General features: G+C 42.7%; 15 protein-coding genes across 15 annotated transcripts; all 15 read left to right on the forward strand.

Annotated features, from left to right (window-relative positions):
- Positions 1 to 40: 40 nt before the first annotated feature.
- LSM04_006841 (uncharacterized protein) lies at positions 41 to 1,153 on the forward strand (the record flags this gene model as incomplete). Its single annotated transcript, XM_067335209.1, has 1 exon — positions 41 to 1,153. One exon carries the CDS (start codon positions 41 to 43, stop codon positions 1,151 to 1,153), a length of 1,113 nt encoding a protein of 370 aa, XP_067195315.1.
- Positions 1,154 to 1,357: 204 nt separating this feature from the next.
- Positions 1,358 to 1,636, forward strand: LSM04_008249 (Kinetoplastid membrane protein 11; the record flags this gene model as incomplete). Its single annotated transcript, XM_067335210.1, has 1 exon — positions 1,358 to 1,636. One exon carries the CDS (start codon positions 1,358 to 1,360, stop codon positions 1,634 to 1,636), a length of 279 nt encoding a protein of 92 aa, XP_067195398.1.
- A 275-nt stretch (positions 1,637 to 1,911) lies between these two features.
- Positions 1,912 to 2,190, forward strand: LSM04_003588 (Kinetoplastid membrane protein 11; the record flags this gene model as incomplete). Its single annotated transcript, XM_067335212.1, has 1 exon — positions 1,912 to 2,190. The coding sequence occupies one exon, from the start codon at positions 1,912 to 1,914 to the stop codon at positions 2,188 to 2,190; it is 279 nt and encodes a 92-aa protein (XP_067195119.1).
- Positions 2,191 to 2,466: 276 nt separating this feature from the next.
- Positions 2,467 to 2,745, forward strand: LSM04_004879 (Kinetoplastid membrane protein 11; the record flags this gene model as incomplete). Its single annotated transcript, XM_067335213.1, has 1 exon — positions 2,467 to 2,745. One exon carries the CDS (start codon positions 2,467 to 2,469, stop codon positions 2,743 to 2,745), a length of 279 nt encoding a protein of 92 aa, XP_067195194.1.
- Positions 2,746 to 3,020: 275 nt separating this feature from the next.
- Positions 3,021 to 3,299, forward strand: LSM04_005733 (Kinetoplastid membrane protein 11; the record flags this gene model as incomplete). Its single annotated transcript, XM_067335214.1, has 1 exon — positions 3,021 to 3,299. One exon carries the CDS (start codon positions 3,021 to 3,023, stop codon positions 3,297 to 3,299), a length of 279 nt encoding a protein of 92 aa, XP_067195243.1.
- A 361-nt stretch (positions 3,300 to 3,660) lies between these two features.
- LSM04_004753 (uncharacterized protein) lies at positions 3,661 to 4,530 on the forward strand (the record flags this gene model as incomplete). The annotated part of the gene is made up of 1 exon (XM_067335215.1): positions 3,661 to 4,530. The coding sequence occupies one exon, from the start codon at positions 3,661 to 3,663 to the stop codon at positions 4,528 to 4,530; it is 870 nt and encodes a 289-aa protein (XP_067195185.1).
- A 336-nt stretch (positions 4,531 to 4,866) lies between these two features.
- On the forward strand, positions 4,867 to 5,673 carry LSM04_001615 (Proteasomal ubiquitin receptor Rpn13/ADRM1; the record flags this gene model as incomplete). Its single annotated transcript, XM_067335216.1, has 1 exon — positions 4,867 to 5,673. The coding sequence occupies one exon, from the start codon at positions 4,867 to 4,869 to the stop codon at positions 5,671 to 5,673; it is 807 nt and encodes a 268-aa protein (XP_067195003.1).
- A 333-nt stretch (positions 5,674 to 6,006) lies between these two features.
- LSM04_000641 (Protein kinase domain) lies at positions 6,007 to 6,933 on the forward strand (the record flags this gene model as incomplete). Its single annotated transcript, XM_067335217.1, has 1 exon — positions 6,007 to 6,933. One exon carries the CDS (start codon positions 6,007 to 6,009, stop codon positions 6,931 to 6,933), a length of 927 nt encoding a protein of 308 aa, XP_067194949.1.
- A 232-nt stretch (positions 6,934 to 7,165) lies between these two features.
- Positions 7,166 to 7,714, forward strand: LSM04_005834 (Small GTPase superfamily; the record flags this gene model as incomplete). Its single annotated transcript, XM_067335218.1, has 1 exon — positions 7,166 to 7,714. The coding sequence occupies one exon, from the start codon at positions 7,166 to 7,168 to the stop codon at positions 7,712 to 7,714; it is 549 nt and encodes a 182-aa protein (XP_067195255.1).
- Positions 7,715 to 7,941: 227 nt separating this feature from the next.
- Positions 7,942 to 8,490, forward strand: LSM04_003264 (Small GTPase superfamily; the record flags this gene model as incomplete). Its single annotated transcript, XM_067335219.1, has 1 exon — positions 7,942 to 8,490. The coding sequence occupies one exon, from the start codon at positions 7,942 to 7,944 to the stop codon at positions 8,488 to 8,490; it is 549 nt and encodes a 182-aa protein (XP_067195100.1).
- A 221-nt stretch (positions 8,491 to 8,711) lies between these two features.
- LSM04_003629 (Small GTPase superfamily) lies at positions 8,712 to 9,262 on the forward strand (the record flags this gene model as incomplete). Its single annotated transcript, XM_067335220.1, has 2 exons — positions 8,712 to 9,041; positions 9,134 to 9,262. 2 exons carry the CDS (start codon positions 8,712 to 8,714, stop codon positions 9,260 to 9,262), a joined length of 459 nt encoding a protein of 152 aa, XP_067195123.1.
- A 227-nt stretch (positions 9,263 to 9,489) lies between these two features.
- LSM04_006475 (Small GTPase superfamily) lies at positions 9,490 to 10,038 on the forward strand (the record flags this gene model as incomplete). The annotated part of the gene is made up of 1 exon (XM_067335221.1): positions 9,490 to 10,038. The coding sequence occupies one exon, from the start codon at positions 9,490 to 9,492 to the stop codon at positions 10,036 to 10,038; it is 549 nt and encodes a 182-aa protein (XP_067195297.1).
- Positions 10,039 to 10,230: 192 nt separating this feature from the next.
- Positions 10,231 to 11,310, forward strand: LSM04_002625 (uncharacterized protein; the record flags this gene model as incomplete). The annotated part of the gene is made up of 1 exon (XM_067335223.1): positions 10,231 to 11,310. One exon carries the CDS (start codon positions 10,231 to 10,233, stop codon positions 11,308 to 11,310), a length of 1,080 nt encoding a protein of 359 aa, XP_067195066.1.
- A 358-nt stretch (positions 11,311 to 11,668) lies between these two features.
- Positions 11,669 to 18,070, forward strand: LSM04_008437 (uncharacterized protein; the record flags this gene model as incomplete). Its single annotated transcript, XM_067335224.1, has 1 exon — positions 11,669 to 18,070. One exon carries the CDS (start codon positions 11,669 to 11,671, stop codon positions 18,068 to 18,070), a length of 6,402 nt encoding a protein of 2,133 aa, XP_067195416.1.
- Positions 18,071 to 19,050: 980 nt separating this feature from the next.
- On the forward strand, positions 19,051 to 20,469 carry LSM04_004353 (uncharacterized protein; the record flags this gene model as incomplete). The annotated part of the gene is made up of 1 exon (XM_067335225.1): positions 19,051 to 20,469. The coding sequence occupies one exon, from the start codon at positions 19,051 to 19,053 to the stop codon at positions 20,467 to 20,469; it is 1,419 nt and encodes a 472-aa protein (XP_067195165.1).
- Between the last annotated feature and the right edge of the window lie 689 nt (positions 20,470 to 21,158).

Here is a 21,158-nt window from a genome sequence, read left to right on the forward strand (position 1 = left end):
CTTTCCCCCTATTCCCTGGAAGAGTGCGGAGCCTCTTCTTATGCCATACCGTGTGCTCATCACGAATATCCCCACATATGTGGGGGAAGAGGAGTTCTACGACTATGTACGCTCCCACGTTGGCGGGGAGTCAGTAGTGAACGCTCTTCTCATCATGCGTCCCATCAAAGATAATGAGAAAAATCACAATAAGCACCACAATAGCAATAATAGCAACAATAAACAAAGACAAGAGGATGAATATCATCCACAACAATACACAACAGGTATGTTTTCCTCCGGTGCCGCACTTGTAGATTATGAAACAAAGCGGGCGGCAGACGCAGCGCGGCGTGTTGACTTTCACGTTGACGGTGTACGAGTTATGATGAAGGCCGTCGGCACCGCCCCAACTGAACGAGAAGCCGCAGAAAAGGGACTCCAAGCGTATGAAATGCTCCGCCGTGGTTTTAATAACACAACATCAACAATATCATCATCAACAGCAATAACAACAAAAACAACTACGGTTAAACGTCCGCGTGATGCGTCGGACGATATGGGTGCTAATGACAAGGACGGTGTTTGTACACACGAGATGGAACTGCGTCTTGTTGGGATTCCGTGCGAGATATACGGTTCATTTTTTCTGACTTTCACTGCGGGATGTGCGGAGGTGCGGCCTAACACGGATGGAAAAGGTCTGATGAAAAATTGCGGAGTGGATATGGCAGTGGGTGGTACACACACTTCACAGGAACATCAATCGCAACTGCGCTCTGCTGTTGAACTCTTTGATGATGTGGCCCGAAGTGTTCGCCGTGCAACTCTCGGCGGTGATCTTCTCTCACTACGCCGCATTAGTGACACTGAGGCGATCATTCGCGTCTCGACATCTACAGGAGAGAGTTTGCTAGAACGTGCGACCGATGGCCAGAATCTCAATCTCCATCTTGAGTTCGCTGATGGAGATTCATCAACATCACAACAACGTCAACAGTACACATTGTTTGTGCACCGCCCACGGCCACACGTGCAACTTTCAGGTGATAACTTTGTGTTGGCGAAGAAACACGAAGTACTTCAGGCAATGTCGCGAATGATGGAGATTACAAATGGAAAGATAGCAGGATTTGTCGACCCATTTGGTAACTATCTATTACCATCTGTTTAATCTGAGTATCTCTGTCTACTTATTGGACTTTCTTTTATGGGTAATATTCCACTATAGATGGAATAATTGTAAGGTTTATCCCATGCCCTGTGGGGTCAACCCGTGGTATTTTTATTTTTATTTTTCTTCTCTTTCTCCCTTAATTTGAATATCTGTGTAAGGAAAACGCAACAAAACTCTTAAAAGCTAACCAACTAAACAAAGATGGCCACCACTCTGGAGGAATTCTCGGCGAAGCTTGACCGCCTCGATGCTGAGTTTGCCAAGAAGATGGAGGAACAAAACAAGAAGTTCTTCGCTGACAAGCCGGACGAAAGCACACTCTCCCCAGAGATGAAGGAACACTACGAGAAGTTCGAGAAGATGATTCAAGAGCACACCGACAAGTTCAACAAGAAGATGCACGAACACTCGGAGCACTTCAAGGCCAAGTTTGCTGAGCTTCTTGAGCAGCAGAAGAACGCCCAATTCCCGGGCAAGTAAGATGAAGCAAGTAGGGTAAGGCAAGTAGAATGTTTTTGCTTCCATATCAAACCGCGTCATCGGGATGTTTATCTTTGATTAGAATATGACCACTTTTTTCTATTTTTACTTCTGAATTCCCCATTGAATAGCCTAATGCTTGTTTAAGAGAATGTTGTTTTCTATTTGTTGCTCTTTCTGCTTACCCCTGGCACCGTGCGTTTTTCTCCCTTAATTTGAATATCTGTGTAAGGAAAACGCAACAAAACTCCTAAAAGCTAACCAACTAAACAAAGATGGCCACCACTCTGGAGGAATTCTCGGCGAAGCTTGACCGCCTCGATGCTGAGTTTGCCAAGAAGATGGAGGAACAAAACAAGAAGTTCTTCGCTGACAAGCCGGACGAAAGCACACTCTCCCCAGAGATGAAGGAACACTACGAGAAGTTCGAGAAGATGATTCAAGAGCACACCGACAAGTTCAACAAGAAGATGCACGAACACTCGGAGCACTTCAAGGCCAAGTTTGCTGAGCTTCTTGAGCAGCAGAAGAACGCCCAATTCCCGGGCAAGTAAGATGAAGCAAGTAGGGTAAGGCAAGTAGAATGTTTTTGCTTCCATATCAAACCGCGTCATCGGGATGTTTATCTTTGATTAGAATATGACCACTTTTTTTCTATTTTTACTTCTGAATTCCCCATTGAATAGCCTAATGCTTGTTTAAGAGAATGTTGTTTTCTATTTGTTGCTCTTTCTGCTTACCCCTGGCACCGTGCGTTTTTCTCCCTTAATTTGAATATCTGTGTAAGGAAAACGCAACAAAACTCCTAAAAGCTAACCAACTAAACAAAGATGGCCACCACTCTGGAGGAATTCTCGGCGAAGCTTGACCGCCTCGATGCTGAGTTTGCCAAGAAGATGGAGGAACAAAACAAGAAGTTCTTCGCTGACAAGCCGGACGAAAGCACACTCTCCCCAGAGATGAAGGAACACTACGAGAAGTTCGAGAAGATGATTCAAGAGCACACCGACAAGTTCAACAAGAAGATGCACGAACACTCGGAGCACTTCAAGGCCAAGTTTGCTGAGCTTCTTGAGCAGCAGAAGAACGCCCAATTCCCGGGCAAGTAAGATGAAGCAAGTAGGGTAAGGCAAGTAGAATGTTTTTGCTTCCATATCAAACCGCGTCATCGGGATGTTTATCTTTGATTAGAATATGACCACTTTTTTCTATTTTTACTTCTGAATTCCCCATTGAATAGCCTAATGCTTGTTTAAGAGAATGTTGTTTTCTATTTGTTGCTCTTTCTGCTTACCCCTGGCACCGTGCGTTTTTCTCCCTTAATTTGAATATCTGTGTAAGGAAAACGCAACAAAACTCCTAAAAGCTAACCAACTAAACAAAGATGGCCACCACTCTGGAGGAATTCTCGGCGAAGCTTGACCGCCTCGATGCTGAGTTTGCCAAGAAGATGGAGGAACAAAACAAGAAGTTCTTCGCTGACAAGCCGGACGAAAGCACACTCTCCCCAGAGATGAAGGAACACTACGAGAAGTTCGAGAAGATGATTCAAGAGCACACCGACAAGTTCAACAAGAAGATGCACGAACACTCGGAGCACTTCAAGGCCAAGTTTGCTGAGCTTCTTGAGCAGCAGAAGAACGCCCAATTCCCGGGCAAGTAAACGAATGGAGCGTTCTGACCCATTGCTAGATGAATTATGGCACAATTTTGTCCTAATAGAAATCAATTATCTTGATTTTCGTGCCTTTTTTCTTTATTTATTTGGTTTTTTTTTTTTTGGCAGTTTTCATTCGTGAAAACATAAAATATTTTGGTTGATTCAGCTGCTGAAGTTGATGACAGGTGAGAGGAGGAGATGTGGGGATTATTCCCAAAGTGGATGGATGGTAACGATATGTTTTTTTGTATGTTTTTTTCTTTCTACCTTAGTGTTTCGTGGTATAGGGCGCTGTGTGTATCTGCTTGTTTATTTGTGTGTGTTTTTGGGAAGGGTTGTTTAGTACTTGCTTGAGTTTGATTAGATGCTGCGTCGCTCACGTTTGTATTCCTTCAGGATGAAGGGAAGGGATATGCTTGTTGAATACAAGATAATGTCACGAGATCATAAGCGCTCTATTCGTGTGGAGGATGCGGTTGTTGACCCGAGACTAGCCCGCACAATTGTGCCGTTAAGTTGGCTGGAACAATTGCGAAGTCCGTCTGTGCGGCTGCAAACGGGCTATCATACAGAAGAGGCGGTATATGTGCCGTCTGCCTACTCAAAAGTGTCTAGTGGAAGTGGTGTTAATAATATTAGTGGGAGTAGAATGGGTGAAAAGACTGTGGAGACTCCAAATGCCATTCTTGCAGGTCCTGTCGTACTGTACATCACTGGACAGAACATCCCAGTAGTGTTGAATCCATACTTCGTTCCAGAAGACGTCTGGGGACTTAAGGGAAAGAACGATGAATTAGATCTACGCCTTGGTATGGATGCTATTGAACAGTGTACATTGTTTAATGAGATTCGTCCTGGTGGTTTACTCTATAGCAAATTACCAGAGAACCAGAACGTTAAACCGTATGAATCACTCCATACGACACTACAGCGATATGGCATGAAGTGCGGACTCGCCGAGTCTCCTTTGGTTCCACGGCCGTGGACAAGGATGAAGTATATGTTTATTGATGAGTTGCAGCGGGGACCCAAAATGACAGAATTTGTTGGGCACAACCCACGTAATGGAACTCAGTGGCGATTTTCACAACATAATAAATACTTCCGTACAGGTATATGGAGAGAAACTATTCGTCGCAATGAGATGAACGAAGGTCTTCACGTACATAGCAGTTGGCAGAAATCTCCACAGCAGTCTGTACCTGAGGTCCGTTTCATGGCCCCTTACCCATAATGAGAAGGAGGGAAAGAAGAAGAGTGAGGCAGAAATGGCACGCGTACGGAAGTTTTTTTTTGTGTTGGTTAAAATTCTTTTCTTGGGGGCAAAATATCTAACTTAAAGCTGTATAAGTTTCTCATTACATGTTTATTTTTTCTATTTTCTATTTTCTTTCGATTGCGTTTTTTTTTCTCTTTTTCTTCTTTTTTTTTGCTTACTTGAAAATAAATTTTCTTTCCTTATGTGTGCGAATACACGAGTGAGAAAGATAAAAAACAAAAAAAAAATACTGGGTGAGAGTGTACAAAGGTTATTTTTTCTTTATTTATTTATTTTATTTTTCTAACGATCATGAGTCAACCAAATGATTCTCTCCCGAAGAAAAACAGAACGCCTGGAGATGTGAATGGCCTGACCGTGATGGTCCAAGCAGGTAAAATGGAGTTGAAGGACGGCATTGTCCACCCACTTCTGGAAAGAGGATATCTCTCTATAGTACGTGAACCAGTAAGGGAGAAGTTGGAATTGACGTGGTTCAGCAAGGATGGAACTGAAGTCAATCCCTATCTCCTAAAACCGGGGATGGTAACAGTTGACTGGGTGGAAAAGTGTGATACTGGTAGGGTAATGCTGTTTAATATAGAAAATGGCAAAACCCTTTTGTTCTTTTGGTTACAATCAAAATCCACCGAAAATGATGATGCTCTCATGAAGGAAATGAAGTATCTTCTCGAAAAGGATACTCTACGGCCTCCTACCTCTGAAGCAGAAGGATTTATTCAAATGCCAACGATGCGTAGAATACTAGCAGAAGTATCCCCAGAGGTCTTTACAAATGACGTTGACCTTGTTGAAATTCTCACCTCCAGAAAACTTGTAGAGGAACTCGAAAAAAACAAAGAATTCTACGCAACTAGAATGAGGAACTCTTTAATGGCTAGGGAATTAGAATCTGACAATTTGCTTGATCCTCTGGCATTTATACGAGATTCACACGTACAATGGATAGCGGTTATTCTTGGTATTTTACTTCGTCATGAGAACACACACGCAATATTTTCTTCTTGTTTTGCAGGTGACTCTGAGTCATCAGACGCCAGCGTCATGAATTTTCTTATGAATATCAACAAGCTGTGCTCAAGACGGAACGGTGAATAACAAACTGAAGTCAAAAGAGAACCTGGAACCAAGAAAACGAAAAAAAAACATGTGTTATACATGTATTTTTTTTGCATATATATATCTATATCCAATTGCATGTGTTTGCTTTTACCCCTCTATGTGCGTTTTGGTATTGCTTTAACCTAGTTCAAGGGTATTTTTATTTCTTGTTTTTTTTTTATCCATTAGACGACAATCGAAACGAGATATTTAGTGGGTTGAGTACATATAAGACGCTGAGTTTGCTTCATGAAATATCTCATTATAGCTTTCTTTGTTCTTGTTTTTTTTATTCTTCTTTTGTACTGTTAAGCAACAAAAATAGTCTTAATGAACGACGAAATATGGGAGTTCACTCCCACTGAAGCGAAGCGAATAATGAATGTCCTCTCGTTTCTTCGTGAGTGCGAGTGTCCATACATTGGCCGCCCTGTTGTGCGGGTATATGAGGAGGAGAGTCAAAAAAATTTAGAGATGAGGTGTACAACAGACTCGCCTTGTCGTATTATCCTTTCATACCCTTCTCCAGCACGGAAAATGACGTTACACCAGTATCTGCAACTGGATGAGAGCCGTCCCTACCAAGTTAAGGTGTCATTAGCGTATCAACTTATTCAAGCGGTTGCGTTTCTTCACAAATGTAGTGTGGGCCACCAATTCCTGTCTTCTGATGCTGTTGCAGTGGAGTTAGGTCCAGAACCGACCATTAAAATCACAAACTTCTACAGTTGCACCACTAATTTTTCCGATTGTAGTGGTAATTACATTTGTGTAAGGAAGTACCGACCTCCAGAGGTTGTCCTTCAGCTCAGTGGAATTAAACCCAACGCGGTGGACTGCTGGGCGTTAGGTTGTCTTTTATTTGAGGTGTATACTGGATCCGCTGCCTTCTCATTAGAGCGGGAAGAAGGAACCTTTCGTCCTCAACTCATTAAACAACAGCTAGAAGAGGCCGTGAAGGGAGTTGGTCGCTTGGATACGAATGACATTCCGCCAGGGTGCCCTGAGCGTGTTTCGCAATATCTTTTGGGTCTCGACTGCGAATCTTCTATCTACTCTCGCCTGCTCTCAGCTGGACCAGAAGATGAAGCAAGACTGTGGATTTCATTAGTGATGCCGTTTCTCAAGTTTAACTACCTCTTAAGACCAGAGGCTCATGAATTGTTGCAGCACAAGGTTTTTGAAGGCCTGCCGCTACCTGTTAACTGGCCTATCCCTACTGAAGTGGCGTTAAAACTGGAAGATCTATTGGATTGACATGATGTCTATTCTTTACTTGTTTTTACCCTCACCGAACGTCACGATGGGAATTCGTTAAAAAAAGTATTTTCGGTTACTATTACAGTTATTTTTTTTTTTCTTGGACCACGCCAAATTATCATGACTTTGCCTTGTTTCTCCACTGTTTTTCTCTGCTTTCTTTGTGTATATATGTCTGTATTATCAGTAGGGTTCACATACAATATACAAAGAACTGGAAGAGAAAGCGATGGACGAATTTCCAGGACTTGCATTTAAGCCGCTCCTGGGAAAGCAGGAGGTGCGTATTCTGATGGTGGGTCTTGATGCCGCCGGTAAGACAACAATTCTGTATAAACTCAAGCTCGGTGAGATTGTCACCACAATCCCCACGATCGGGTTTAACGTTGAGACGGTGGAGTACAAAAATCTCAAATTTACCATGTGGGACGTTGGTGGTCAAGACGTTCTGCGCCCACTCTGGCGCCACTACTACCAAAACACCAATGGGCTTATCTTTGTTGTGGACTCCAACGACCGGGAGCGTATCGGAAAGGCAAGGCAGGAACTGGAAAAGATGTTGACAGAGGATGAGCTCCGCAACGCAGTCCTGTTGGTGTTTGCGAACAAGCAAGATTTACCAAATGCCATGAGTACAACGGAGGTAACAGAGAAGCTGGGCTTGCACTCTGTGCGCCAGCGGAACTGGTATATTCAGGGTTGTTGTGCTACCACAGCCCAGGGATTGTATGAGGGGCTCGATTGGCTTGCCGCGAACATCAAAAAGAGCACACAGTAGGATGCAATGTCTGGGCTTATTTACTGATATTGAGTCTGTAGTTTGGAGGGGTATTGTAGGGTGTGTGGCACTAGTCTTTCTTTTCTGCCTTTGTTTTACATACACTTGGTGTGATATGAATAATTTTTTCCCCCTTTTCCTATTTCTAGTAAGGTCCAAGGACAACATATAGAAAAGCAAGAGAGAGAGAAAAAAAAAAAGGAGGGAGAGCGAAAGAAGGGACAACGATGGGTCAGTGGCTAGCATCTGCCTTCAAGTCGCTCCTGGGAAAGCAGGAGGTGCGTATTCTGATGGTGGGTCTTGATGCCGCCGGTAAGACAACAATTCTGTATAAACTCAAGCTCGGTGAGATTGTCACCACAATCCCCACGATCGGGTTTAACGTTGAGACGGTGGAGTACAAAAATCTCAAATTTACCATGTGGGACGTTGGTGGTCAAGACGTTCTGCGCCCACTCTGGCGCCACTACTACCAAAACACCAATGGGCTTATCTTTGTTGTGGACTCCAACGACCGGGAGCGTATCGGAAAGGCAAGGCAGGAACTGGAAAAGATGTTGACAGAGGATGAGCTCCGCAACGCAGTCCTGTTGGTGTTTGCGAACAAGCAAGATTTACCAAATGCCATGAGTACAACGGAGGTAACAGAGAAGCTGGGCTTGCACTTTGTGCGCCAGCGGAACTGGTATATTCAGGGTTGTTGTGCTACCACAGCCCAGGGATTGTATGAGGGGCTCGATTGGCTTGCCGCGAACATCAAAAAGAGCACACAGTAGGATGCAATGTCTGGGCTTATTTACTGATATTGAGTCTGTAGTTTGGAGGGGTATTGTAGGGTGTGTGGCACTAGTCTTTCTTTTCTGCCTTTGTTTTACATACACTTGGTGTGATATGAATAATTTTTCCCCTTTTCCTATTTCTAGTAAGGTCCAAGGACAACATATAGAAAAGCAAGAGAGAAAAAAAAAAAGGAGGGAGAGCGAAAGAAGGGACAACGATGGGTCAGTGGCTAGCATCTGCCTTCAAGTCGCTCCTGGGAAAGCAGGAGGTGCGTATTCTGATGGTGGGTCTTGATGCCGCCGGTAAGACAACAATTCTGTATAAACTCAAGCTCGGTGAGATTGTCACCACAATCCCCACGATCGGGTTTAACGTTGAGACGGTGGAGTACAAAAATCTCAAATTTACCATGTGGGACGTTGGTGGTCAAGACGTTCTGCGCCCACTCTGGCGCCACTACTACCAAAACACCAATGGGCTTATCTTTGTTGTGGACTCCAACGACCGGGAGCGTATCGGAAAGGCAAGGCAGGAACTGGGAAAAGATGTTGACAGAGGATGAGCTCCGCAACGCAGTCCTGTTGGTGTTTGCGAACAAGCAAGATTTACCAAATGCCATGAGTACAACGGAGGTAACAGAGAAGCTGGGCTTGCACTCTGTGCGCCAGCGGAACTGGTATATTCAGGGTTGTTGTGCTACCACAGCCCAGGGATTGTATGAGGGGGCTCGATTGGCTTGCCGCGAACATCAAAAAGAGCACACAGTAGGATGCAATGTCTGGGCTTATTTACTGATATTGAGTCTGTAGTTTGGAGGGGTATTGTAGGGTGTGTGGCACTAGTCTTTCTTTTCTGCCTTTGTTTTACATACACTTGGTGTGATATGAATAATTTTTTCCCCCTTTTCCTATTTCTAGTAAGGTCCAAGGACAACATATAGAAAAGCAAGAGAGAGAGAAAAAAAAAAAGGAGGGAGAGCGAAAGAAGGGACAACGATGGGTCAGTGGCTAGCATCTGCCTTCAAGTCGCTCCTGGGAAAGCAGGAGGTGCGTATTCTGATGGTGGGTCTTGATGCCGCCGGTAAGACAACAATTCTGTATAAACTCAAGCTCGGTGAGATTGTCACCACAATCCCCACGATCGGGTTTAACGTTGAGACGGTGGAGTACAAAAATCTCAAATTTACCATGTGGGACGTTGGTGGTCAAGACGTTCTGCGCCCACTCTGGCGCCACTACTACCAAAACACCAATGGGCTTATCTTTGTTGTGGACTCCAACGACCGGGAGCGTATCGGAAAGGCAAGGCAGGAACTGGAAAAGATGTTGACAGAGGATGAGCTCCGCAACGCAGTCCTGTTGGTGTTTGCGAACAAGCAAGATTTACCAAATGCCATGAGTACAACGGAGGTAACAGAGAAGCTGGGCTTGCACTCTGTGCGCCAGCGGAACTGGTATATTCAGGGTTGTTGTGCTACCACAGCCCAGGGATTGTATGAGGGGCTCGATTGGCTTGCCGCGAACATCAAAAAGAGCACACAGTAGGATGCAAGACTTGTTCGAAAAAAAATTTTAGTAGTATTAATTTTTGTCTAGGTACATAAGAAGTGTTCATGTATACTAATGATTATTTAATGGTATTGAATTTTGTTTTTTGGTAATGATATCCTTTATTAAGATGAGATTATGTAATTGTTTTCTCTCTTTGGTGTTTCGCTATTTAAGGAATAGAATGCAATGTCGTTTGGTATTCCAGCCTCAAGAGGAGGTAAAGTAGCTGGTGGCTTGGTCTCTGCCTTTGGTTCTGCCCTTCACGGTTCTCACAAAGGGCCTCGTGGTTTTTTTCCTGAGCCTGTGGATGTTTGGCTGGCTGTATTGATGGATGCTGTGCCATTGTACCAGAAGAGTGTCGTAGTTTGTCCTTCCACCATGTCAGACGACCGTGCATCCTCATTGCTTGTACGGGCGAAGGAACACCTCCCATCCGTACATTTGGCCCCTCTGCGAAAGCGGCGGTGTAGTGATTCCGCAGTGTTGTCGTGCGAGGGAGGTGGCAAAACATCAGAGGTGGCGGCTAAGCTCTTACCCTCATTTATATCTCCATTGGAGACGATTACCCCGCAATCTCTCGATCTTGTGGTTTTTGCGGCAAATGTGTTTGGTGAGGAGATGTTGTACGATGCGCCTTGGCACATGTCCCTCGCCCACCGCTGTTTGCGTCCACACGGAGTCGTAGCCATCATTGGATACGACACGCGGATTCGTGTGGTAGCACCGGAAACGGCACAACGAGATGCTAATGATTTTCTGGAAGATCTGAAACGTCGGGCAAGTGAGATGGTGAATGGATCAGATTCAAAAGATGATATATCTATAGCTTTAAAACGATCGCTGGATGTTAGTAGTAGTTTAAGTGTGGGTCATGCAGATACCTACTTTCCTTTTCCTTCTACGAGGCGTCGATGGTTTGTTTCGGAATACTCAGTAAGTCCTTCGGAGCTTGTAGCATCGTACAGAGTCCTACCTGAGTATCAACTTCTTTCTAATGGAAGAAGACGCCATAATTTACCCTTTTATAATGGAGAAGAAAGAGAAGGAGATGCAATAAACGTTCGCCGATGTTTATGTGTTGATCCACTTGAGGCCTTACAGGTTTGTTTAAAGGCACACGATACATTACTGGGAAGAGGGGCGTTAGCAGCACCTTCATTGAGGGCTCACGTTCGGCACTTTGTTGTTACGTGCAGCGCGCGTTCGATAAACTCTCATTCACAGCAACATCAAATTTCCTCTTCAGGAAGGCATTTGCCAGAATAAAAAATAGTTAGGCGACTAAAATGTTTTTTTTTGTTAAACTTCTTGAAATGTTTTTTTTTCTTTATTTTGTGGCGTTCTGGGTTTTCTCCTATACCTCGCTAGAGACGCGTAACTGAAATAAAGCTATATATGTATTTATATGCTTGTATCTCTCTATTTGTTCAAACGGATTCTCATATGTTTTTCCCTTTTTTCCTTTTTTTATATTTCTTTTGAAGTCTTTTTGTGGACATACAAGGGCGGGCAACTGAGTTGTGCGTGGGTATATATATATATATATATATCATTAAAGACAAATTAGTTCAACTGAGTAGGTAAAAGTGGTTTTGTAACTTTTACCCCTCCTCCACGTGCAATCATGGAGAAAGTAAAGAACAAGATGCTACTCTTTGCTGTTCGGCAAATACTTGGTCGAATTGTAAAGGACATTCAAAGCGATCAGTTGGAAAAAATTGAACGCTCAGAGAACAACTTTGGTTTTGCATTTGAGCTCTCTCATCTTGAGTTAGATGAGACGTTTATCAATCATGAGCTACTAGGTGTTGCTGTCGATAACACCACCGGAGCTGCAACGTCACCTTCTTCTAGTTCATTACGCCTGGTACACGGCTATGCTAATAGTCTACGTGGCAATCTCACATTTAGTTCAAATGGACGGCGGAAAATTGAAGTGGATGGATTGCAACTCGTATTTGATGTCATACCAAAGGTGGAGTGTACACTCCCTACAGGCCATCGTGGTCGAAACAACAACAATAACAATAACAATACGGCGGGAAACAGAAAAAAAAGCACAAATTCCCGACGTGGTCTTAGTAAAAAACGCACAGCAACTTCTTCCATAAAGAATCCCCGACGTGGTAGTGGTGCCAGTGAAACTATAGATACCGATGATGATTATAATCGTCAACATCACCACCAGCGGCAGCAGGAGGGATATGATAATGATAATGATAGTGAAATGGAGGAAGACGCGATGTATTCCTCTCTCTTTATGAGCGGCAGTCTTCGGCGAGGGGTGGAAGAGGGTGTTGTTGTCCCGGTCATACGCGAAACAGGACTCTCTGAAACTCGACCATCGGCAGTGCGTTCTCTCATCGATGAGGGCCTTGAGGTGTTTGAGCGGACCATCAAACAATTTATGCATAGCGTTAGTGGAAGTATACGTAATGTGAGTATTATTCTCCGCATCCCACCACTTGATCAGCGCATTATCCCCGGACGAGAACCACCGCCGGGAACAATCGAACTTCTCATCTCCTTTCAGGGTGGATTTGAGCTGGAGGATATGTGTTCTAACCCAGATAGTGATGTTATGCACAAACGTATTCGTTTCTCTAACTTCCGTGTGGCGGTGTACCCGTATGGCAAACGTCATACAACACGATGCACAGAAGAGGAAGTGGAGGAGTCTGTTGATCTCGCAGATGTCTTTCTTTGTAGTGGGGCACCAGATGCGTTTAATAATGACATTGTGGTTCGATTTGGAGAGGGGCGAAATGCCACACAAGGACCAGGGGCTTTTCTGGATGCCAAAATTACAACAAAGTTTTTTTCTCTTATTCTTTCACCAACGCAATTAGGACGCCTTGTCCATGTTGCACGTGCCTTAGTTGGGGCTCCAGAAAGTGATAGAGAAGATGTTATGGACCCAGTCGTCACAACCACAACAACAACAGCAGCAGCAGCTTCATCGTATGTAGTGCGACTCACTAAAACTATGAAAGCTACATGTCAGTATGTTTCCTGTACATTTTTACCAGCAGAGAATCAGAAGGGTACGAAACTGTTTTGGCAAATGTTACAGAAAAATGATGGAGAGGAAAATAATGATAATGCATTGCAATCATCACAGCAACACCGATTACTCTTGCAGCGCCTTATTCATCTTAGGGTTTATTATAATGTGTATGTTGGGGGTATTATGTTATTAATTCAACCAGTAACGGCAAGTACAAGTAGTAATGAGGATGCATTTCATGATGTTTTTCAAAATCATGGCGGTCGTGGATGTTCTGCTGGAATAAGCGTTATTGAAATTTATGAATTATACGCAGGGAATGAAGATGGGGATAAGGAAAACACTACTTGTGTTAATACCCATCCTGATACTAATATTCCTGATGGAGGTAGACTTATTCTTACAACAAAAGAAAATGTTGAAACTTGCTCTGAACGGCGTTACCGTATTGCTATTGTCACACGAACCACGTTTCCACTTACATTAGAAGAGGCACGTCAGTGTAGCAATGATATTCTGAAAAGAGATGATCATGTGGCTGCAGTTGTAATGGAGCATGTTCTTGTAAAAACCTCTGGTGCGGTTGTTTTGGTGGAATTAGACGCTGGAATACTTGAGAGATTAGGAACCTTTCTAGTTCAATTACAGCGTATTATTGAAAGAACCCCTGGGGCAAGGTTTTCACCAGGGCATTCAAACCGAGAACAACAAGGTCCTCATAATAATAATAATAATAATAATAATAATAATAATAATAATAATAATAATAATAATAAAGAAAAACATGAACACGAACAAAGGGCCGATATCTCCTTATCTTCTTCATCTCAACTATATGCACTACAGCAAGTCTCTGGTGATGATATGGATCGTTTTGAGAAACTTGTTGGCGAAGAACAATTTACGCATTTACCACTGGAGCAGCTCTGTGTAAATGAGGCTGGTGATTATTTACCAGAATTACAGATGACTACACCATATCTATTTCTGCGTTTTATGACTTTACAATTAGAAGGTGTTACAGTGGAGATGAAGTTTCCCACATCCAAAGCACCTGATCCTGACTATTATGGACCTTTCACACGCCGTTTATGGGACCATCTACGTAAGGAAGGAGAAGCCTTATCTGCGTCTGCAGCTAAAACAGGTTTTGCAGATGTTGATGGTCCTTATTTACCACTCACGATGAGTGTCTACTTAAAATCATTAGATGTATCAGTGGATAGTGAGAGAGTATTAGAAGTATTCTTCGCTGAAGGACAACTTACTTTGCATGATTATAAAGAAGGCGTTCAGAGTAAAATTCTTCATTGTGTATTCGATGTAGAAGGAAAGGAACCCTGTATTTCTGTACAAAAACGAGACCCAAATGCAACATGTTCAAAATGGGGTGGTTCAAAAAAAGTCCATCACCCTTTCACAGAAGAATATGAAGCAGAGGAAATTGAGGCTGAGAAGAATAGTTTAATTACTGTGGTTGCGAATATTTACAAAGTGGAAGCTCAATTTCACCAAGATGAGTTTTTTCTTTCATGTTTTTACTTTGATCAAGTTTTGGAGACAGTGGACAGACTTTGTGTGGTGATGAGTTCCCCAGTTGAAGGTGATAATGGTTCAAGTACAAACGCCATTAACAAAAAAAATGTTAAGAGTGAAGAACAACAGGAAGAAGAAGAAATGAGGGATTGTATAGGAGAAACTACAGAAGAAGGGGATGTTTCCTTGTTCAATCCTTTTCCTATATCACATGAAGAGGATCATTCTATTAATACAGAACCTGATCCTATTATCACAAATATATCTATTCGTTTGACAGTAAATGAGGGAACCGTCTCACTATGGGCACCACGACTCTCTTCTGCAAAAGTTAGCATTGGAGAACCCCTTTGGCGTTGTATTCCACATAAAGAACGACGTCGTATTGACAAGGAACATCTATATCATCGTTACGATTTGATCGTTTCAAAGGTTTCTCTTTTCGCCCTTCATCAGCTATCTTCTCTTCTCGTAAAGACATTAGTACATGGGAAAGCATCAGATTTTTCTTTTGGGGAACGACTTTGTCAAGCAAAATTGGCATATACAGATTTTCCATGGCCAGCAGATCACGACTCTTCACCTAACTGGGGAGGATATGTGACACTTCTACAAAGTTATACCGCACTTTATAATCGTTCAAACAATGTACGTGTACGCACACCTCGTGCAGCTACAACAGGAACAACACGTAAACGATGTACGGCAGGTGTATCACTTTGCCGTCATCGAAATCTTGAAGATCACACAGAGAATTATGATGTAGCTATAAAGTTAGATCGTATTTGTATGTCTCATCAGGCTTCTCATGAAGGAGATCATTGGTTATTTGTTCTCGCTAATTTTTTTTCGGACGTTAGTGCAGATAGTCTTAATATGGCAGTAGCCCAAAAAGAAACTGTAGAATCACCATCTGTTCCAGATAACACAGATGTGCGAAGCGATGATGGTGTGGCTATTGCAACATCAGCTACTGTTAATATTACACTTATTGACGCTCTTGTTGAGTACAGACCTTTTGGAGGGTATTCTATGCTTCTATGCCTAGCCCCTCGTCTTGACATTTCTTTAACTATACCAAGTCTATTAAAGGAGACAACTTTAGTAAAGCTGTATCTTGGAAAAGAAAAGATTTCTGTATTCCTTCATAACAATTTTCAACAATATCTCGTGGAGTATGACCGTAGTGCGGGACTGAATTCTTTAATTGGTAGCAGCGAAAAAGGTGTGGCTACAGACCTTAAGAATCTTGGTTATGTCTTGGTAATGGATATAACCAACTCTGGTTATGTTAAGGAAAATCATAACCCTAATAATAATAATAATAATAATAATAATAATAATAATAATAATAATAATAATAATAATAATAATAATAGTGCTCATGGTAGTAATAATAGTATTGCAGAAAGCGGTGATTTATCTAATATTGCTTTATTTATTAATGTTACGGCTGGGAAACCTGTGTTTATTGAGGTAAAGAAACTCCGTGCTTCTATGTTCTTTGCCCATGATTCACTTTACCACTTCCGTAATGTAGTCTCACATTTTCTGACTGGTGTTGATCTTCTGTATTTACCATCCCCTTACCTACTTGTGCAGCGAAGTGGACCTCACTTTTCTCATATTACACATGTAAACGCAACAAAAAATAATGCAACCGTAACAGTACATCGTGTTGTATCTGATTATGAGTCTCATATTCGTCGTCTCCTTGGTAACTCCGTTTTTAAAATTTCCGGAGAGACCTCTGGAAGTAAACAAGAAAGAGGAACTAGTATGAAATCAAAAGATGCTACATCTGATTCTTGGGCAGATTTTGATATTATTAATATGAGTGAATTATCTTCTCCTCGAATAGTGGAGTGGGTTACCCGTGAAAATCAACCAATTGATTTGGGAAAATGTTGTGTTAATATGAGTTTTCTCTCTCTTTATGGTGCTGCAAGTGAAATGCGACGAACAGCTGGGGGCCCGCATACATCACCGATGTACACACATCGTACAAGATATAGACCACGTGAAACCCCAGCGAGTACCCCAATCGCGATGGAACTTTACCTTTATGACTCTGATGTTATTATTCACCTTTACGGTGGAACGGACTTTGTTCATGCTGATGTTCCTCAAAGTTGCCTTCATACTATTCAGCGTTTTGGTGCATATGATGAAATGGTTCAACAATCCACCTTTCTCTGGAGTGGAATGGAATCAGACATGGAGTTACATGAAGGAAGACGTGAGGGACGTCGTACAGGATTCCTAGGAGGAGGAAGAAGCCAAGATGAATATGTAGTTGGTCGTTTTACAGGGATTCGAGTTCAAGTGGATTTATTTTCACCTGGCAAAAGAAATTATACACAAGTATACTTGGCTGTACGAGATGGTGAAGTATTAGATTGTATTGAGGGAAGTTCAGTGCGAACAATTTTAATGGGATCTTTACCTCAGTCACTTCGAGACCATGAGAGTGATTTATTTGAGATAAAATGGACAACAATTCTTCCACGTACTTCCACCTCTACTACTGGAGTTATGATTGTGGGAAAACCAGAGGAAGAAGTTATTGTGCGAATGCAACCAATTACAGTTGCTTTGCACAGACGTGCAATTAATCTCCTTCCTCGATTTTTGGAAGTTCCAGATGATATTACTGATGAGAATGAAATATGTGATGCAGTGGAACTAAAACAATTGTTTTTTAGTAAAATTTTGATATATCCTGTTCGAATAACACTTTATGTGCATTTTGAAGGACAAGGTTTAATGCCTGCTATTCGTGGAGATGTATTTGAGCTTTGCAACTACATGCTACCTTCACTTGAGCGTTCACTAATACAAGTTCCATATATTTTAATTGTTGCCTGCCCACTTGAAAGCGTTGGAGAGCGTATTCTTGAATCTTTACAAGGTGAAATACTTCGTCTTCATGGAATATTTATGCTATGCTGTGGAGTTCAACCCCTACAATTGGCATCAAATGTTAGTGAAGCAGGTGTTGACGTTCTTTTCGCCCCACTACGTGAGTATAGCCGTAGTAAACGTTTCTTTTCCGCTGTTTCTCGTGCATTTCGTCGTTTTCTGTTTACAATGGTTTCACAATCGCTTCACAGTGCCGCAGTCGTATCGCAACAAATCCACGTTAACACTTCCACAGCTATTGCCCAAATCGTACCCATGTGGGGTCAGCAGAATATGACACTAACACGTGGATCACAGCCTATGAATTTTCTTGACGGTATGAGACGGGCGTTTACGGAATTTCTTCAGGGGTTTCGCACGGCTTCAAACATTACGGCGTACTGTCTTGGTCCACAGGGAAGTTTGTTGCGTTTGCCAGTGGCGGCTCCTGCTGTTATGGATGGATTTCTGCGGGCAACAATTGAGGTACTTCGCGGATTGCGTAATAGTGTGGATCCAGATTTGTACGAGTTGGAAAAGAAACTCTTTAAAGGCAAACGTCGAAAGGTTGTGAATGCGTAGGTAGTCGCGTTTCGGCCACGTGAAATGAAGGATGAAAAAAAAAAGGATGGGGAGTGAGGGAAACCTCTGGGGTTGAACAAGTGCGAAAAATAAAGCAATAAGGATATTTACCAAGGCAAAGAAGAAGCAAAGAAAAATCAGTATAATGGCTTTTATTAACCAGATAAAACTACGGAGTTGTATTCAGAGTAAAGTAGTAGTAGTAGTAGTAGTAGTAGTATTAGTAGTATAAAAGGGTGGGTGTTTGTGTGGATACAAAGAAACGTAACCACGTGCTTCTTTTCCCGTGGTGTGGACCATGTGTAATTGGAGACGGCTTGATTATCTTGGATTTCTCATGTGTTTCCGCACCTCGGATTTTTAGCGATTGCTTCTTTTACTCTTTTACTCTTTTTTTTTTTAAGTCTGCTTCTTTGTGTGTTTGCGCTGTTGGTTGGTGTTAGTGCACTGTGGGGGTCACGCGACGTCATTTATTACGTTTCTTTTGCACTAATACCAACACCTGACATCTGTTTGCTTTTTCCATATATTGACTTTGCTCTTAGGCACTCAATCCTGGAAATGTGATGATGATTTTTTGTTCTTTTTTTTTTGTTTTTCTTGTTTTTTTTTCATATTGGATCGCCTTAAGTAGTCTTTTTTATTTTATTGTATTTTAATTCCCCTCAGTATGGTTTTTTTTTTCTTTTCTTCTTATGCTTTTCCTTTATGAATTCTGTGTTTACACTTTCCCTACGGAGTTTTCACCCTGTCTCTGCAGCCGAGTCTGCGGAAGTTACGTATACCACTAACACTATTCTCCTTTCTTTTTTTCATTCCCTCATTGCGCATATCAGCCACAATCCGGGGCCGGAAGTAACAAACCACCCACCACATCCACACGCATATATATTTCTATATATAGAAATCTAAAGTCAATAAATCAACACTACTATTTCAGGCGGTGTGCATATATATATATATATGTATATATAATGACGATGGGAGAACTGGAGGGCAAAGTTATTGTGTTGCTCCGCACGAGTAGTGTGGCCCGGGCGCCAGTCTACCGCCATCTCCACTCGGCCGGCGCGCTTCTTCTCCTCGTCCATCCCTTCTCGCCGGCCCCCGCCTTCAACGGCCTCTTCAAACATCAACTCACACACGACACCCACGAGCCGGCGGTGCTCTTGCCGGTACTCACGCAGTTTCTCAAAGAACTAGACCTCACCCCAGACGCCGTCATTTCCTTTGATGAGTACGCCGTTTATCCTGCGGCCGTTATTGCCCAAGAAATGGGACTTCGACCAATTCCACTTCCACCGCAGAAGTTGCGTGGGGTAGGTGTGAAGTCGCTCTTTCGAAGTTGGTGTAAGGCCCACGGTATTGCATCCCCAGCAGCAGTTGTCCTCACACGTCCATCACAGCAACAGCAACAACAACAACAACAACAACAACAACAGAGTTTACACGCACATATTGCAGAGGTACTGAGTCAAGCTGGACTGACGTTTCCAGTCGTGATGAAGCCCTGTCCTGGAGCTGGAAGTCTACTGGCAAAGTTGTGCTTTAACGTGGAGGATGTGCGTGAGCAGGCACTTGTGATGTGGAGAACATTCAGTACGCATGCAGATGTAAAACACTTTGAGGCGTTACTTAATACAACAGGAGGAGAGCATGAGAAGATGCAAATATTAGTTGAAGAATTTATTGAAGGACAGGAAGTAGATCTTGATTGCTGTGTTGAAAATGGTAGAGTGGTGTTTTGTAGTATCTCTGACAACTTTGAAACACGTCCTCCTTTCTTTGTGGAGGAGGGTGGGCTATGTCCTAGTGTATTACCTCAGCGCGAACAAGAAGAACTCCGACAACTCTTGGAGCAATTTGTCTCAAATCACGGTGAATGTCTGCATGGTGTATTACACTTTGAGGCAAAGTACGACTTTAACAGAGGTCGGGCATATGTGATTGAAGTGAACTGCCGTCTTGGTAGCGCAGAAACTAATACGATGATACGCACTTGTTACCGTGGTTTAGAACTGGGAGAATCATTAGTACGGTGTGCACTTGGACTCTCAGTGGTTGGGCAACTCGCACGTCACTACCCAGATGAAGTATTAAAGCAAAAAGATGCATGCATAGGTTTTGCTGGGTTTTTTCCACCAACGTGCTTCTGCGCCTCTGTAAATGTGTATCCTGCGATGGAAGGTGTACTGGTGCGGGCGGATGTGCCCACAGCCGATAAGAGTCTCGTAGAGTACAGTGTGTCTGGTGTGCCAGGGGCGTTGGTGGCACCCCCACCAAAAGCATTTTATCTCCTTGGCTGGATGGTCGCTAAAGGCCCAACAGAAACAGTGGCAAAAGAAGCCATTAAACGCATCACAAGTGACTTTGTACAAGAGATATCTGTGGCGCAATGAAAGTATGCATAAAACACCCCAGAGCCAATCAGGGAGGGGGGTTTTATTATGGTTTCAGAATCAGTTAATATCTACTCCTGATAGGATAACTGAATGGGTTCTGAAACCAAGAAAAAAAAAGTGAGAAATAGAAGGAGGATAACGAAGGGGGTGCGTGGGGAAAGAAAAAGGACTGATCGTGTTGAGGAAAATATATATGGATGTGTAAATAACCATGTTTTGTTTCTTATGTCTGTGGTTGTGCTTTACTTTTCGTGTTCGTGTACCATCATCTGCATCAGTGACGGCTCCGTAGGAAGGTTGGGGATGTTTGGGAATTTTCTGTGAGTAGTGCTGATGGTATTTATGGTTATTTTACTCTATTTTTTTTTCCCTGGTTTCTCGGTAATTGATCATGATTCGAAAAAGTATTGAGAGGTAGTGATCAGTGGAGAGTGGGGGACTGAAATGTATCAGCAATAATAGTAGTGACAGAAACGATGATGGTGGGAGAAATGAGGCCATGAACCACAATATATCATTATATCAATCATTTTCAGAAAGAGTGCGACGCTTTCAATAAGAGCACGCTTAGGTTGAAGAGGAAGAAGAAAAAACACAGAGAGAGAGAGAGAGAGACAGAGAAATAGGGGGAGTGTTGTTGTAACAATGAGACCATTGTCAGTACAAGAGATATGTTTGTTCTTTTC

This window comes from Trypanosoma melophagium (assembly GCF_022059095.1).
Source record: "Trypanosoma melophagium isolate St. Kilda chromosome Unknown ctg1segment0, whole genome shotgun sequence".
In the NCBI taxonomy this organism is placed as follows: domain Eukaryota; phylum Euglenozoa; class Kinetoplastea; order Trypanosomatida; family Trypanosomatidae; genus Trypanosoma; species Trypanosoma melophagium.